Here is a 17,731-nt window from a genome sequence, read left to right on the forward strand (position 1 = left end):
AGTGTAATCTGTTCAAAGGAAAGGAGACGTTTAAAAACTTCTAAAGCACTATTGTAACTTTCTCTCTTTCTTTGCACTCACGTGCTGTTGTCTTTAGAAAACTGGATTCGATCGCTGCGTGCGGTCACTCTCAACTATTTACGCCCGAGGCAAGGATTTGTACGCCAACTCACTGAAATGGACGTAGACGGACCCTCCATCGAACAGTATGCCAATGGACTTTGGTTTATACTGTGTTCGTTTCCAAGGCAACAGGTTTGACATGGATTTTGTGTGACAGCTCGGCGTGAGATACGTTTAAATTACATAAATGCGATTTAGGGGCGTTGGCGGCGTGTTCAAGCTATACAATAATATACAGTCTTCATTCAGAGTTTTTGGCGAGCCACGCCTGCTGCAGTGAAAATATCAACATGCACTGACATAGACGGATAAATACATGTTTGAGTTTTGTCATGCTTTTTTTTTCAATTTGAAATGGAACCAATGTTAAACACGAGCTGTGTTCAAAAAGATGTTTAAGGTAGTATGCGCTGCGAAGGTGAAAGACTTAAACTTTTGCTCAGACTTTCCTGAATGAAACATTCAACCATTCTCTTTAAAATCGGGGGTCATCGTGCAAAGTTTGGAACTAGCAAAACAAATTACCAAACATTTTGCGATATTTGAAATTCAAAATGGCCACCATTCTTGTGTTAACTCTATAGGGGAAAATGGAAAACTAAGCAGGTGAAAAGTTTTTCTTCACCGAGAGCTTTAAAATGAGCCCTCACAAGTGGTAGATCAGAAAAGAATTGTAGAAATTTGAGAGTCTGACTCTCTGTCCTCGAGGCGCATTATACTGTGCCTTCAAGTTACACTTTGTCAATACAGGTAATACTTGAAGGAGAAAGGCACAAAATCAACCTGTAGTCAAGCAATAGCTCGTTCCGTTCCGTTCCGTTCCATCACTCCATTGAATTGTGTGTGCCTGCGTGAAGTTTGCCAAATCCATCATTTTAAGGTGGGACTTGCCCAAAATTAAAGACATATTTTGCCATTTCCGTTTAAACTTAGCGAGTGGTAAACAAGAAATGTACTGGGAAAAGTTGACACTCCTGTCTCTATGTGAAATACAGCACTTGAAATTACTGTACATATTAACCTTTGACATTTTTGCAACTCGCATTACTTTAATATTTCCGCTTTCAGAGAAAAGAATACTGATTAAGACTGAACTGAGCATTGTCATTTCCTTTCAGTGTATATTTGAATTTTCTGAACTATCCCTCGCATGCCTATAAAACATATGGAGACACAGATTTAGTTACTGATAAAGTAATCACGATAATTTTTTTTTATCAAAATACGAAAGTGAACTGCCGAGAAAGCGAATTTTGCCGAGAAAGCGAATTTTGGCAGAATTTTTTTGAAAGGGAATTGAGCCATTTTATCTTAGAACCTACAACGTTGATGTAATGATTTGAATACATGTTTCGAAATGGATGTTATCATCGTACATACTAGACTGTCGACAACCGCTTGTGCCGTGGTGCCCTGCGGTTCGAACCTTCGGTGTTCGCCCTCGAGCCTTTGGCTCTCGGTTTTGCCGGGGGACAAGCATACCCCACCCGGCACTTGCCACAGTGGCTTCTTCGGTATTTGAGGCAAAGTAGGCACTAGGGACTGTCGACGTACAGTCTACGTACATACTATCACGGATTCTGGAGATGGGCCACTGGATCTCTAAATGAATGATCATGTATGAAAATATTTCAGAGCAAGTTCTCGAAAATGTGAAGCGTTACTGTTTGTTTTTGTTTTTTTTGGTTTTTATTGAGGTTTTTGGTTTGTTTGTTTATTTATTTCAGTACATATTCCGATTCTCCTGCCTGCAAACATAGACATTGGAGGGGGGGGGAAGACTTCCCCCCCCCCTCCACTGTCTATGTTGCAAACTTAATATGCTTTGAAATTATGGTATAAATACATTTCCGTACTCTTCAGCCTCGAAAAACACTGTTTATGGAGTTTTGGAAGGCAAAAACATTGCAAGTCTCCCCGGCCAACTCTCACCCCACAGTATATAATGGTCCGTGTCAGACAGGAATTTCGCCAATCTGATTAATTCTATTATCAACTGTGTCATCCATTAAAGAACAGACCTTTAAAAGGGCGAGGGGGGTTCTCTAATGTCCTCTAACAATTAAAGGGAGGGGTCGTCAGAATTGTACCTGTGCGGCTTTCTGGCGTGCAAACAATACATTTCACGTACGAGCTATGTATCTAGATATTGTATACAATATCTAGATACATAGCTTCAAGATTTAAAGTGTATCATGTATATAATGACAAACACGTTTGACTTTCATCTATCGCTAACGTACCTTGGATCATAGACAGTGGAGGGGGAAGTTCCCCCTCCACTGTCTATACTTGGATACAGTGTTTACATAGGTAGTATGGGTCCCATACGACCTTTGGGCGCAATTCCTCGGATCGACGTACCTGACAGGAAATAGTTCGGTCAGAGGCATATCCAAAAAATTCGAGGTCGCCATCAATATGACGTCAGCTGAGCATAGTTCAGAGATAAGGGACTGGTCAGTTTCTTCAGCCTGGGGGGGGGCCGGTGGATTCATGGGGGGGGGTCACCCTGTTTTTGACTTTGGTGATAGGGGGGTCACCATGTTTTTGAAATGCCCAATAGGGGGGGTCAGTGTGTTTTTGAATTTTGACACAGGCTCATCATTGCCTAAAATGCTAGTGTCAGCCGCAAATTTCATCATTCGTTGTATTTTTCGGCGCGCCCTTCGGGCGCGTGACTTTAATAATCAGTCATATTTTTCAGCTCGCCCCACTTTAACATATCAAGCATACTACATACATCAGAGATATCTGTACGTTCCATATTTTTCAGTGTGCTCTACAAGCTCATTACTTTAATATATCAGACATTTTTCAGCATGCCCTTCAGGTGCATGACTTTAATATACAAGGCATATACCGTATATCAGAGATATCAGGAGGTTTCATATTTTTCGGCGCGCCCTTCGGGCGCCATACTTACAGAGATATCTTGATGTTTGCTAAGTGAAAGTGTACCGTTATGAAGTCTGCATTTCATATGAAAAGGATGACAAATTCCTGATACTTTTCTGTTCTCTCTGTGAGAATTCAGTATGAGAAAGCAACATGCACAAATATTTCACAATATATATTTGATACAGTGACTTATTTTAGAGATAGAAAAATGACAAGATATCTTTCCTTCTCATTAATGCAACTATTTTCCTTTTTGTCACAGGTTTTCTGTAGAAAGATGCTTTTTTATGAACAAAATAACAGTTAAAAAAGGCAGTTTTTGTCATTATTAGCTGTGCTTCTATGGTTTCAATGTTACAAGAAAAGGTCCTCTCAGACACTGTACACATCAGATTTGGCTAAAAAAGCTCTCTATGGCTCCTCAGTAGATTTAATTGGATGGTTGGCAAGTCTTAACACCCATCAAAGTCTTTGATTCACTGCTTTTTCCTCTTTGATATTAATGATTGACATCCATTTCTGTACAACAGTTCAGGACATCTGGTTAAGCATAGAAAGTGTGAGATACATTCACAGCTCATTCAAAATACAGCTCATTCAAAATGTACTGTATTCAAACTTTAAGATTGACACTTTGAAATTCCTACAACTGACATGTCAACAATTTCATTAAAATATAGCATGACTATTTAAAATATAATATATGTAAATGTAAAATATATATATATATATATATATATATATATATATATATATATAATTTATGTCCACCTTTTTGTTTTACCTATGTCGCGCGCCAGGGGGGGTCACCCTGTTTTCGAAATTTGGAATAGGGGGGGTCACCCTGTTTTCAAAATTTGGAATAAGGGGGGTCAGCCACTTTTTGACGTTGGCAAAAATAATCCACCGCCCCCCCCCCCAGGCCGAAGAAACTGACCAGTCCCTAACGCCTTGGGCAAAATAGTAAACACCGGGCACATCTTGTGGAATTTACTACGCTACTCCATATTAAATATGTGTTGTAAAAGTTAATTAATTGATTTTTGTATTTTTGCGGAGAAATACTGTGTCAATTACTGAGCATTCTGACATCAAGATAATCTGCCCCATACGTTATGTGCCCTACAACATTATCGTTGATGCAATATAGATGCATGGTTGCCCTAGACCTTGTTTGAGTCATTCACTACGGATAAATCAAATAATTTTACGAGATCGACGCGGTAAGTTTACATCCTGCTTTCTGAAGTTATGTTCTGCGAATCCATTACGATGTTGTAATGCAACAACTGTGTCCACTGACTACACAACAGGATATGCGCGTCAAAACGTTCCAATGCCAGCACAGTTGCGGTCAAATATCTCTCGTAGGCGTTGTTCAGTAGCTTAAGGGACCGTTCAGTTTTTACGGCTTGGGGGGCGGCAAAATCTTGTCGCCGGTGTTCAAAAAAATATAACACCCCCCTGCATTTTTCGCGAAAAAATGATGACCCCCTTTGTCAGACAAGAAAATTTGATGACCCCCCCCCCCCCCCGCTGAAAAATAACCAAAACCCATATGTCAAATTTACCCGCACGGTTTGGATTTGAACTCCGGTACGCGGCACACTTTATTCGTGTAGCAGAGATGCTAGTGTACAAACTTCTCAGCCACATCCATTGAAACGTCTGTTAATTAGGACGACTGTAAGGCAATTTTTAACTTCATTTCCATAGACTTATGTCCATGGACATTGTATAAAGTAAACTTTATTGGAGTAGTTCGCCAAAGGCAGCCCTCCGGTTAAGAGGGTCATGGGCCATTACGTAAAGTCAACTTTATTCTAGTGGGCAACCAAGGTGGCCCGCTGGTAAAAAGAGGGTCGATCATGGCCATTGCATGAAGTAAACCTAATTGGAGAGGGCCGCCAAAGGCGTCTGCCCGCTAAGAGGGTCATGGGTAATACATAAAGTATATTTATTGTAGTGGGCCGCCGAAGGCGGCCCGTCGGTAAAGAGGGTCGATCATTGCCATGGCATAAAGTGAACTTTATTGTAGGTATTATGTTTTTTAAAATGTGGTGACCCCCCCCCCTTTCCTACCAGTGAAAAAGTGATGACCCCCCCCCCCCCTTTGCGATTCCAAAATTATGATGACCCCCCCCCCCCTGGATTTTGCCGCCCCCCCCCCCGGCCGTAAAAACTGAACGGTCCCTAACTTACGCCAAAAATGTACACACAACGTTATGAAGCATAAAGTAGCGGTAGAAATGTAGCTGTTAATGACATTTGGTATAAACACAAAAAGGACAGTAAATAATATCTAAAAAGACTTGGTACATAGACTATAGGGCAGGTCTCGAGTTCCATGCTACACGCGCTCGCACGACGTAAGGGGCGCCATTTTACAAATCGACACAATATAGCGCTCCGATATAACCGACAAACCTCATATTATTATTATAGTCTATTAGTCTAGACCGAACACAACACTTTTGACAGGCTACACAGAGGTTTCCTTTTCAAGTCCTTGACAAATTCAACTTTGTCAGTGACTTCATCCAATGGATCAAAGTTCTCTGTAACAATACTACATTTAACGGTAAAGTGCTATGGCTTTCGATCTCACAGTATTTAACTTTTAAATTATAAAGGGAGTAAGACAAGGGTGCCCTCTATCACCATTAAATGCTAGCCAAAATATTCGAAAAGATGACCGCATAACAGGTTTCACTCTGCCAGACAAACAAGAATAAAAAACGAGTTATGCAGACGATACAACTTTATACTTGAAAATGTAGAAAGCATTATATAGTCATTGAAATGTTCAACAAATATGGAAAAGCATCAGTGCGAAGCTGAACAAGAAGAAATCCAAAGGTTTATGGTTAAGGTGTTTGAAAAACCGCACTGATTCAGAGGAAGGGGTCGATTTTTTGGAAAAGGTTTTGCAAATCTTGGGGTCGGGTTCGGAAACAGTAACACAACTGCAGAAAACGAGAAAGTAGTGATAGAAAAATTTACAAACTGACTAAAGATCTGGAATACTCAGATATCTGTCCTTTATTAAAGGTATACAGTTACCAGCAATCTAAATATGCCCCTATATGGTCAAAGAGCGTTCCTTGATATTCAAAATGCCCATGTGAGGGCGCTGTTTTTAAAAAGCGGCCACCCGCTTAAAATCTGTGATTGGTTAGATTTTCTCTTTCCATGGTATCTGTGACAAAATTGGAAAAGGTGATAGTATACCTTTAAAGGCATGGCAATAATAGCTAATATTCTAGCTGCATCGAAATTATTGTACCTGGCATCATTTGATCATGATCACGTACCTAAAGAAGTAATTAATGAAGCAAATAGGAAACTATAGAATTTTATTTGGAGAGGTAAAAGGGAAGATTATTCACTTCGATTTTGAATAATCGTCTTACATTTTGGGCAGATGCACTTGAAAAATCGATGAAAGACAAGCAGGTTTTCGACATGGGTATTCAACAGTAGATAACATTTTATTTTGCAGTCAGTCATCCAAAATATTTATCGAGGAAACGTGGTAAGTTTTATTGTGCCTTTGTTGATTTTGCAAAAGCATTTGACACTGTTGAACGTCAGAGACTTTGGTTCATACTTTTGAAAGGTGGTATTAATGGAAAAATGTTTAAAATTTTGAATGCCATGTATAATGACGTTAAATCTTGTGTGAGAATCAATTGTAATTTTACTGAATATTTCAACTGCCCGGTCGGAGTTCGACAGGGATGTATGCTCAGCCCATTTCTGTTTTCCTTTTTCATAAATGAATTGACACATGATGTACAGAATAGTGGTCAGCGTGGCATACAACTTTCTCCTGCTTTAACTGAAATATTATGTTTATTATTCGCAGATGACGTTGTACTTTTTTCTGACACTGTAATTGGTCTGCAGCGCCTTTTGAATTCTTTGCATTCCTATTGTAAAAAATGGAAAATGACGGTAAACTTAAAGAAGACCAAAGTAGTGGTATTTAAAGCTGGTGGTTACCTTGCAAAAACAGAAAATGGTTTTATAATGGAGAAAAGTTAACGTTGTGTCGTATTATAATATTTGGGTATTCTGTTTTCCTGTAGGTTGCAGTGGACAATGTCCACAAACACTTGCACAGCAAGCAAGAAAAGTACTAATGGGTATTATTAGAGCGAGTAACAAGACAGGTCGTTTTACATATGATACTTTTTTCAAGATTTTTGATTCAATGGTGTTGCCAATACTGACCTATGGCTCAGAAGTATGGGGTTATGCAAAATATGATTATCTTGAAAGAATCCAGTATATATTTGGCATGTAAGAGTTTTCTTGGTGTTTCAGGTAATACCCCAAATGTTGCAGTGTTGGGCGAGTGTGGCAGATTTCCAGTTTACTTGTATACAGCCAAAAAATGTGTTAAATATTGGTGTAAACTTTTAAAAATGCCAGAAAACCGCTATCCAAGGAAGTGTTATGAAATGCTATATCACATTGATAAATCTGGTGTCAGGTCGAAACCCACATGGATACGCCACGTCAAAAACTTACTGTGTCTCTGTAATTTGCAAGAAGTATGGGAGCAACAAGAAGTTCCCGATGAGAATAGCTTCATATGTACTTTTGTAGAGAACTTAAAGAGTTATTTGCATGACCATTGGTACAGTGAAATTTGTAGCCTTGATAAACTTTCTTGTTATCGAGAACTTAAGTGTTCACTTACACCAGAAAAATATCTTTCTGTTGTCAAAATTAATGTACACATGTCTATGTTAGCTCGATTGAGATGCTCTTCTCACTATTTGCGTATTGAGACTGACAGAAAATTGAAAAATGATGCAAATGAAAGAGTATGTTTGCTATGTGATAGTAACGAAGTCGAAAATGAATACCATTTTGTTTTACTTTGTATTTTTTTTGATAACTTGAGGATAAAGTATATTCCTCGTTATTATTTCAGTCCACCAACAGAAAGAAAATTTATTTCTCTGATGACATCTGATGATCCAAATATAATGCAACGTCTAGCCGCTTTCACTTTTCACGCTATGAAAGTGAGAAAGGAGATAAATGATAATCAATTTTTCTGAGTGTTTGTAATTATTATTTTCCTGTCAATTTTTGTATATTGATGCTAACTATGGTAAGTATGCTGGGCCGATGGCCTATAACTACTGAATAAAGACCAACATTTTGTAAAAGGGAAGTCATAAAAGGGGTATTTTCATTCAAAGATATGACAATTGTAGCAAGTTTTCGACATTGATGAAAAGATTAATTTACCCCGATTGAAGTGGCTTTTAAATTATTTGAGAAAAATCCAGATAAGGCGACCCCTGAATGGTCCAGCTTATCTAAGTATTTCATCACGAATTTTTACAATAAATTGATAAGTGATTGTCACTATCTGATTTTCATCTTAATTTCAAAGTCAACAACAACCAAATCACACTGGTGTATGGGGATGTGTTGAAAAAGTGGAAGTCTTCGTAGTGAAGTTCTGTGTTACAGTGATGAAATAAAGAACGAAGGAAGTGACCTCTTCTATGACCTTAGGGCTTAACGGTATCTGGAATGATATCAGAAATGACTAGTTTGAACAATGTGGAACAACTGCAAAAAATAGAGGAGGTACAAAAAGACATATAAACGAGGCAATTGACGCAGATTATGAAATATTCCGCAAATCAATTCCAGATTGCTGGAAACAAATAATAAGTCCAAACACCATATTCAAAGAGAAGAAAGCTATAGAGAACTAGGGTTTGAAAAGAGTGATGCCAAAAACCAAGTCACTTTATTGAAAATCAGTTGATAGTTAGCATGAAGTCAAAGGTCGCATTGATAAAAATGGGCTGAAAATCCTACTCTCACCAACAATTACAAAGGTTTTTTATTTAGTCGTCTTCATTCAACAGGAATTGTTAGCAATTTTGTACTGAAATGTTATAAACTGGAAGATACTCCGCAGAGGCCTAACCACGGGAAGTGTCATGGCCTAAACGTGTAATTCAAGGGATATGTCATATTTGTAGTCAAGAGGAAGCCCTGGAACACATCTTATTTGAGTGTAAATATGTAAAAAAAATCTGGTAGAAATGCATATCTTTCTTTGTCAGAAAACACAATATTGATAACAATCACATCAAAAGATTAGCAATTGCAGGAACTGAAAATGATAATAATGCAACATTATGTACTGTATAACTTCCTTTGTAAAATACACAGTTTGTAATTATAAGAAATCCAGCTACTCTTGTTGGGATTAAAGTTACCTTCCTATCCTATGTCATGCAACCAAAATGCACGGATGAATACATTGTATTACACTTGTAAGATGATGGACAAAGCTGATGATTTATCACGAAGTTTTCAAGCCTTGTAAGACTTGAAGAAGGATGCGTCTTGACGCATTCATATGGTGATATGATTTTATTGATATTTTTCTTTCTCTTCTTTAAATGGCTATTTTTTCACGGACAAGTTGCTTTGTAATTTTGTTCGTTCACTCGACACATACACATTTATGTAGATTTGTTTTATTTGAAATGTTGTGGTTTATCATTTTCAAAAAATAGCGCTCCGTTTCGAAGACTCCGAGTCAGAACATCAGATACGAGGTTGGCCTTCTGAGTTCACAAACTCTCCTTCTCGGAACATCGCGTTTCCCCGCCACTACTAATGTTGTGAGACGGACAGGTCCTATGGGTGGGGTTTGTTTGTCGAGGCATATCATGGCCATCATTTATCTTTTAGTTATGTGGCAACTTGGAAACTGCTTGACTGAAAGGACATTCCAAGTCGGCAGCACAGGTTATACGTAATCTTTCAACCTGCATTGAGCCAAAGTCACTCCACATAAAAGACCGTGATTGAGCGTACTTCTTCGCGTTCGGCCACCGCGCACCACTGATCAAGGAATACACATATCCACGTGCGTTTGTTTACGTCCGCTTTCCCACTTCCGGTAAAAAGCCTTCTGGGTCATGCTCTGCTGACCCCGTTGAAAGTTCTTTCACAAGACGAGTCAGATATGTGCAATAATCGCGTTATAACCGGTTTATTGATTTCCCAATAAGCAGTATGATCGCGTTTACCCATGTAGTAGTGTTCTTGCTGTCGAGGGCATGGAGTTATTTGACAAGTGCCAGAGAAGGTAAGTAAATTTTTTACGGACGGTGAAACTGAACTGACTCTCTTGCGTATTACTATTAGGTAAACAAATATTTCTCTCTCAAGTCCAGTCAAAGTACGCTTGTTAAAATCATTCAAAGATTGGTCACTACTCGGGTCACTACTACCCGAGCAACATGTCGAAGTTTCACTGTGTTTACAGATCGCATGGTTGTAATACAAGCGAGCGCACTTCTGCTCGCCGTATTAATCACCGTAAACCCTTGGTTACTCCACAGACAGCAGAGGGGAAGATTCCCCACTCTGCTGTCTTTGGTTAGGAATGGACCATATCCTAGGGGGTGCTTGGAAGATTTCGTGGGCAAAAGATTGCAACAGGTTGCCCTTTGAAAAAAATATTCTGCCAAGGCTGGCAGAAAAAATAAAAACCATTGCCAGCAGATATGAAGTAAAAAATAGAGCAAACAGTTACTATAAGTCCTAAAATTTTCGGCGCGCCCAGACGCCCCATTTTATAACAATCTTAATTTTCAGTAGTGCACATCATTTCTATAATATCTTTCGACGTTGGTATTCCCTTTGGGCACCTTATTTTTATATCATCTTTCATTTTCGGCACACCCTTTTGTCACAACATTTTCATCACATCTGAATTCATTACATTTCATTTCATTAATGCCGTGCTTTGATTGATTTTAAATCACACTTTTGCTGTTATTTTCTTGCTCTAGAGTCTATGCATGTACCCCAGTGTTTCACTTTGAAACAAGTAGCATTATTCATTTGTATAGTGCTTCTGTTACAGTTTCTCATCCTTGCACCTGAGAATATCTTGAATACTTAGTTCAACTTGTCCACATAGTCTGCTCTGGATACTATGGAGAATGATAAATAATGTCCCAGAGTCAATCTTCCAAGCTTCCCTCAGAATATCAAATATGGTGCATTCCTTACTCTTTCACAAACCCATGCGACTGTTGCTAGTCAGTTGGAGAGGGTGCACCTCACCTAAAGCTGCAATTGGTGCAGTTTTCGTAGCCTGCAGCTTCCCCAGCAATTTTGGGTGATGGGGAATGATGGAGCACACTGACCTTATCCGTAACAGCAGGGGGGTGGGAGGCTAGGGTGGGGGTTTAAAAGGCAATTTGTGCTCTACCTTTCCTCACCATCCAACAAAATTACCATGCACTACTACTGTGAACACACTCAAAGTGCACTACTCTGCTCCACAGAGAGTCAGAAAACTAGTGCAAAACCGTAAATAACAGAGGTAGACAATAATTGCCTCCCCTACTGTGGATGTGCAGCATTACCAGTTATCCATTAGCTGCAGCCCATCAACGGCCAGTGGCATTGAATGGAGGGACAGTGCCAACCCATGGAGGGAGTCTGTATGTGCTCCTTTTGTGATCAAACCATAGAGACCGCATATATTTTGATTGTCATCAAATGGTTCCAAGATAAACAGGTCTGGTGTAAATTAAGGAGGTTTTATGTTTCCCAATGTTATTCTGAGAATAGGTGTGCTCCACATTTTCATTCATTATATTTGATATCTATAGTCATCAGGGTATGAACTGAAAAATGCTTACTGCCTTTCTGTCATGTATGAATTTTGCACTCTACATGAATAATTACACAGATATTTTTTTTTTTAAATCCAACAGATGAACATTACAGAGCAGATTATAGTGGAATAGACACAGGATCAAGTAAGAAGGACAGACAAGATGAACTAACAGGAAGTTTTGACAGACACAGCAAGAAACAAACAGAATATCCAACAAGTGCCTCCGAGTCAGTCTCACCAAAATTCCTGCATCACCTGGACGCCCAACAAGAAAAAACAATCAAAGAATCTTCATTACTGCATGCCAAGATGAGGTCAACAGGGCCTGATTTGAGCACAGATACTGTTTATTCTACAAGTAATGCAAGTGATGGGACACACTCAGAAGGAAAGGAATTCCACCAAGTGTATCTGGAAAAACTACGGACAGCTTGGGATGAATCAGATCGGACAGCAGTCGTTTCAATTCTAGTGGAAGGCTTACAGGACGCAGAAAATCCCTTTGCCTTTGTTCTGTTTCTTGTGGAGAATGGCGAGGATAAAAGTGGAAACAGGAAGCGAGCAGACTGCCTTGCTCAAGTTGTTGTCAAGGAATTTGATGCGTTTCTTGAGAAACAAGCAAAAGACTCACAGGTATACAGGCTAAACTGTGCAGTGTGCATTCCCACATATACGTCTGGGATTTTTTATATGTCTTTGTTTTTTTTTTAATGCGCTCTTAAAGGTGTTAGATGAGGTGCTATTCAAGGAATTTTAATTATCACGCCATATAATTTGAATGGAGCCTCCGGGAAAAAATCGCAGACACGGTTTTGAAGGATATTGTCAAGGCTTGTTAATGAAGAAATTCTAACCGGAAATCTTGCAGCGTGTTTGCATAAGGCGGGAAGAACCGGTTTTTTGAAGCTTCAGCAAACGCTTGTCACGTGACTCTTATGCAAATAATGGCCGTGTACTGTGCTTGGTCGGATAGCTCTATATCAGGGCTTTCAGAAAATGTATACTTTATTGGGGTTTGGGACATATTCAATTGAGAAAAAAATAAACATCTGAAAGTGTCTAAAAGGTATTTAGCTACCTTAAGAGTTTCCTTGAGGAATGTTGAAACAAAAGTAAAAAAAATACCAGTTGTGATTTTCTTGCTGCCTCAAGTACTTGACTTTGGTTATTCCTGTGAAAGGATCACCAAATACTATATTGAATTGCTAATCTCAGGTAGACAACGAAGAAAGAAAAGATTTTTACTGGAAAAACACTCAGAAAACTGAAGTGTAGGCCCAAAAATATATCGAGCTATGGCCTATGTGACATGTTTAGGGTAAAATAATTATTACATCTCTTTTTACTACTGTAACATCACTTTTCCCTCTTTTTTCCAGAAATCCACACCATGCCTTACACCAGACATGAAACTGAAGGCACTAGGAATAGGAAACAGGCTGCATCCAAGCATATTTGATAACATGATTAAAATTTACAAACTGGATGTAGAGGGCAATGATTTTCTCCTGCCATTTGTGAATGAACTTCTCAGGAGACATCACTACAAAGAGGTAAAATGTGTGTCTGTGTGTGTGTGTGTAATAATGGTAATTATATCATACCAGTATATTGATGGTGCAAATACAGCGATCTGATTGGTCGAGACGCGAAAAAAAACGTGGTATACATGTATTGGCGATATACCATGGCTGGCATACGCGCAAGCTCTCAGGTTGAGCAAAAATCCGTTTTTGATGTTCCTTGCCAGAATTTCAATATACTGTCATGATATAATAGCAATAAATCACACCCAGTGATGGTATACCACGAGATTTTGACCAGTTCACTCCATATGTGCACTTGCTATCGCTCGTGCATATATGTCGTGAACTGGTCAAAATCTTGTCGTATACCGTCGCTGGGTGTGCTTTATTGCTTAATAATATTACAGCTTTGTCAATACCAGTGAATTATGTGACTTCCTCATTGATGTCACAAAATTCACTGGTATTGATATCACCTCAGATTATTACTGAAAATGTATCCAATTATCCAGCATTGTGGCCCTAGATGTTTTCTACATCTACAAATTACCTGGCACCGCAAAAACTATAAAATATAACAATAAAGTACCCCCTCCTGGCCCATAATGAACTTAAGCAAACTTGACACTATATAATACACTCAGCTTCACCTCATACCTTATGTTGTGCAAAGTTTCCTTTCACCCATTATTGGCTGGTAATAATATGACAGAACCCCATGGCCAGTGAGTGCAAGCGCGCCGTACTAGCAGTACGAGTGCAAATACCGCTAGTACGGCGCGCGTGCACTCACAGGCCATGGGGTTCTGTTATTATTACATATGTTCTGTCTTTTATTTGCATCATTTATCGAGAGAATCGACGATTAGTCGTGTATGTGTATGTGTCAAAGCTGCAGGGCGACCCTGCGGAGTTATATAACATTGACATCACTGTAATGAGGCATCGAACAGCTTTCACTTATCATTGGTCAACGCCGCCACACCCTCTATTTTGATTGGCTAAACTATTGTTTACTTGTTTATCAAGGATGACGTAAGAGGAACGTCGGAGGGCTGGAACTCTGCTTGCGATCGCTCACACGTACACATACGTAGCAACATGCCATAGATAGCCAAACGAAGAGAACTTTGAACATAGAACGCTTTTGATTTTTTTACATGTTGAGCTCGAAATTCTTCTAAATGATCGATACAAATAACATTTTGAAGATTTTTACAGGAAATTTAAGAGTAAGATACGGCAAACGTAACTTGTCGAACGGTCAAATTTCAGTGTTTACAGTGGCACACAAGCGCTCACTGTTTATCAATAGCATGTAAGGACACACACGCACAGAATAAACTGCATGCAAAAGTGACATTCTATTGTAAACAGGGAAAGTCCGGTGAGAAAACTACTGGCAAAAACGTCTCTGAAAATGTTAACTGTTTAATTGGCTCTGCTGCGCCCGCAGTTACGTGTGTTTCGATGTATGACTGTGATGGCCGCCGTGGTACGACAGCCACCGTGCATTCATGGAGCCAGAAACAGACGTCGCCTGTTGTCAATGTTTTTGCTTCGCTGACAAACAAACTGCTCTTCCGGATACTAAAAATCATCCTCACACTATAATAAGTACATGCAATTTTCTTTGTCGTAGTTTTTAATCGGTAATGTCATGCATTTAACTATAACGAGCATCGAACAAAAGTGAAATGAAATCTTGTAGCCGACATTTTTTGTGTTTACAAACAAAAATAGTTCCGGGTCAAAATTGGTAAATAGTCATTAACATAAAGGAATGGCATAATGTTTTTGGTATTGCACTGCAGTGCAAATACCGGTAGTACGCGCGCGCTTCGATGCAAGTAAACTGTGGTACATATGTAATAATGGACATTAGTTCACAGTACTTGTATCATGCCAGTTATTGAACATGTTTGTTTGTTTGTTTTTCTATTTCCTCCACAGGCTGCCAATTGTGTGGCAAAGTTGAATTTACAACATTGCTTCTCACTGAAGGAGGTATGTCATCTCAAGATAAGTATGATTAGATAAAGACATGAGAAAGAATTAATTATTGTGATTATCATGAATGTGCCACCTCCCTCCCCCATTTCGTCAACAAATGAACTGTCCGCATTGTGTTTTATCATCAGATGAAGAGGTAGACTAGATTTTAGACAGGTAAATCACTACAATGAAAGAGTTTTGCGTTACATACAATCTTTAAACATGAGTACTGCTGTAATTCTACCAGTAATGGGAGAAACTTGTGTCTCTGTGGAAAGGTAGTATGATAACACAGAAAGTTACACATTGTCAGCTGTAGCAGTGATGTTGTATGGATGGGCTATGTACTAAATGTTTTGTAAATGGGCTATGTACTTAATTTCTTGGCAATAAAATCTAGCAAATACAATCATGTGTTTCTGAATTTTTGTAAAGCACCTACAGTATATAGTACTAATAGTAGATTTTCTTTGCACCACTTCTTCTTTAAAGGGGAAATTTACCCAGACTTTCTTAGGTAATCAGGTCGTTATTTAGTGAAAAATAAACAAAATAGCGTTGGTTTCAGTCACTTTCACTTGCGCGTATTAGCGCAGTGGCCACAAACTGAACGCACGGAAACCGGAAGTGACGTATCAAACTTGCTAGTCACAGCGGGTTCAAAGCGAGGTCACTTATAACCAAGCTCTTCTACGCCAAGTGGAGTACGCGTACGCGGTACGCAAACCTCAGCGCTCGACTGAAAATCATAATGGCGAAGATAATCGGTAATAACTTCAAACCTGAACGAGCAATCGATGATCCAAGACTGACATCGTCAGAAAGTTACAGCGACTCGAGTTCGGGAAGTGAATATTCTAGCTCCGATGACGAAGTTCAAATTACTCTCGGCGGTCAATCATGCCGGATGCCTGTCATTGTCAACCCAATCGCTGTGAAATCATGCCAACACCGAAGTAATGCCAATGCTCTAAAGACATCGACATGAATTCTAAAAGTGCAAGCATTTTAATGTGTTACTGAACACCCTGATGTAGCCATGATTAGTCTATAGAACCGGCAGTCCTGTCTAAAGCGTTCTGTTTCTAGTGCCTGAGCGTACAGTCCCCCTATGTACAAGCAAAGCACTTGGGCCTGGATATGCCCCGGGCAGTTTTTTCTTAGGCTTGTAGTTCAGTAGTTGGACTTGCAACTTTCGCTAAAAGCAGCCCTTCTCAAAGTGGTATTCGCAGAAAACTTTATTTCTGCTCGACTTAAACATCGACACCGAGTGCTTGGCCCCTATATTCTGTAGCCATTCTATACACTGTAGGCTAAGTGGAAAAGCTTACACTTGCATACATCGACTGCTTCAATGACCAAGTTTACGACGTCACTTCCGGTATTTTAGTACACCGCTGTTTGTTAGCCAGTGAGTGAAAGTGTATAAAATCGACTCGAAAGCCTTTCAATGACCATATAGATTTAATATTACAAAATTAATTTTCAGGGTAAATTTCCCCTTTAACCCTTTTCCTGCCCAGTCCATATTTCACCATCAGGTCAAGATGGTTAAAATTAATGAAACACAACATATTCCATATGGTGTATTTTAACATAACACTGTACATTTGAAGGCTGTTGAAAACATAATACTGTAAAGTTGGTATTTTTTTGGACAAAAGATGCTTTAACATACCAAGCCAAGTGGGTGAAAATACGTCATGTTTTGGCTCAAAACCGCTTTTTACTGACTTGGCTGATGGGGAAGTGATACAGTTATTACTGTCTGGCAGGAAAAGGGTTAAACAACGCAGGGGTCATCAAAGCCCGTTACTTTTTTCCTTGACAGATTGTCCTACCATTGATTTATCAAGACAAGGCCAACCTGGCAGAATCGTATCTACAGGGATGTCCAGAGTTACAGGTGTCACTGATCAAGACACTAGACACCTACTGTGAGAAAGGCTTTGAAATGGAAAAACTTCTAGAGTAAGTTAGTTATCAATAATCCTATATACTTTCACTCCCCGTTCCATAAATATATCAGTCAAACAACACCATTAACTTATGGTAGAATGTGCCTCGGGGACAGATATTCAGACTCTCAAGTTTTACAATTCTTTTCTGATCTACCACTTGTGGGGGTTCATTTTAAAGATCTTTGTGTAAGAACACTTTTCACCATCTTAGTTTTTCGAAAATTTTATTTTTTGTCAATAGAGTTAACACAGGGATGGCGGCCATTTTGAATTTCAAATATCAGTAAATGTTGGGTAATTTGTTTCTCTAGTAACAAAATGTGTGAAGTCTATGAAGAAAAAGAAAATTTTCATAAAAAAAGACAGTCAATTTTTTTCTTATACCAAGAGCTTTAAAATGAGCCCCCCACCAAGTGGTAGATAATAAAAGAATTGAAAAAGTTTGAGAGTCCGAATATCTGTCCCTGAGGCGCATTCTACATTAAAATGTAAATGCTATTTACTAATTTGTGGCACACAATTATGTCATTGAATTA

General features: G+C 39.0%; 1 protein-coding gene across 4 annotated transcripts in view; it reads left to right on the forward strand.

Annotated features, from left to right (window-relative positions):
• The first annotated feature begins 9,985 nt into the window (after positions 1 to 9,985).
• Positions 9,986 to 17,731, forward strand: part of LOC139114110 (exonuclease mut-7 homolog) — a 36,411-nt gene continuing 28,665 nt past the window's right edge. For 3 of the 4 annotated variants that reach the window (XM_070675639.1, XM_070675637.1, XM_070675638.1), the window contains exons 1-5: positions 10,004 to 10,165; positions 11,811 to 12,346; positions 13,093 to 13,266; positions 15,193 to 15,246; positions 17,066 to 17,205. In XM_070675639.1, the coding sequence (XP_070531740.1) occupies positions 10,093 to 10,165; positions 11,811 to 12,346; positions 13,093 to 13,266; positions 15,193 to 15,246; positions 17,066 to 17,205 (977 nt within the window). In that variant the 5' untranslated portion in view covers positions 10,004 to 10,092. Of the gene's footprint in view, positions 10,166 to 11,810; positions 12,347 to 13,092; positions 13,267 to 15,192; positions 15,247 to 17,065; positions 17,206 to 17,731 lie in introns of all 4 variants that reach the window. The other variant, XM_070675636.1, reaches the window with a different exon arrangement.

Source organism: Ptychodera flava, chromosome 16 (assembly GCF_041260155.1).
Source record: "Ptychodera flava strain L36383 chromosome 16, AS_Pfla_20210202, whole genome shotgun sequence".
Taxonomy (NCBI): domain Eukaryota; kingdom Metazoa; phylum Hemichordata; class Enteropneusta; family Ptychoderidae; genus Ptychodera; species Ptychodera flava.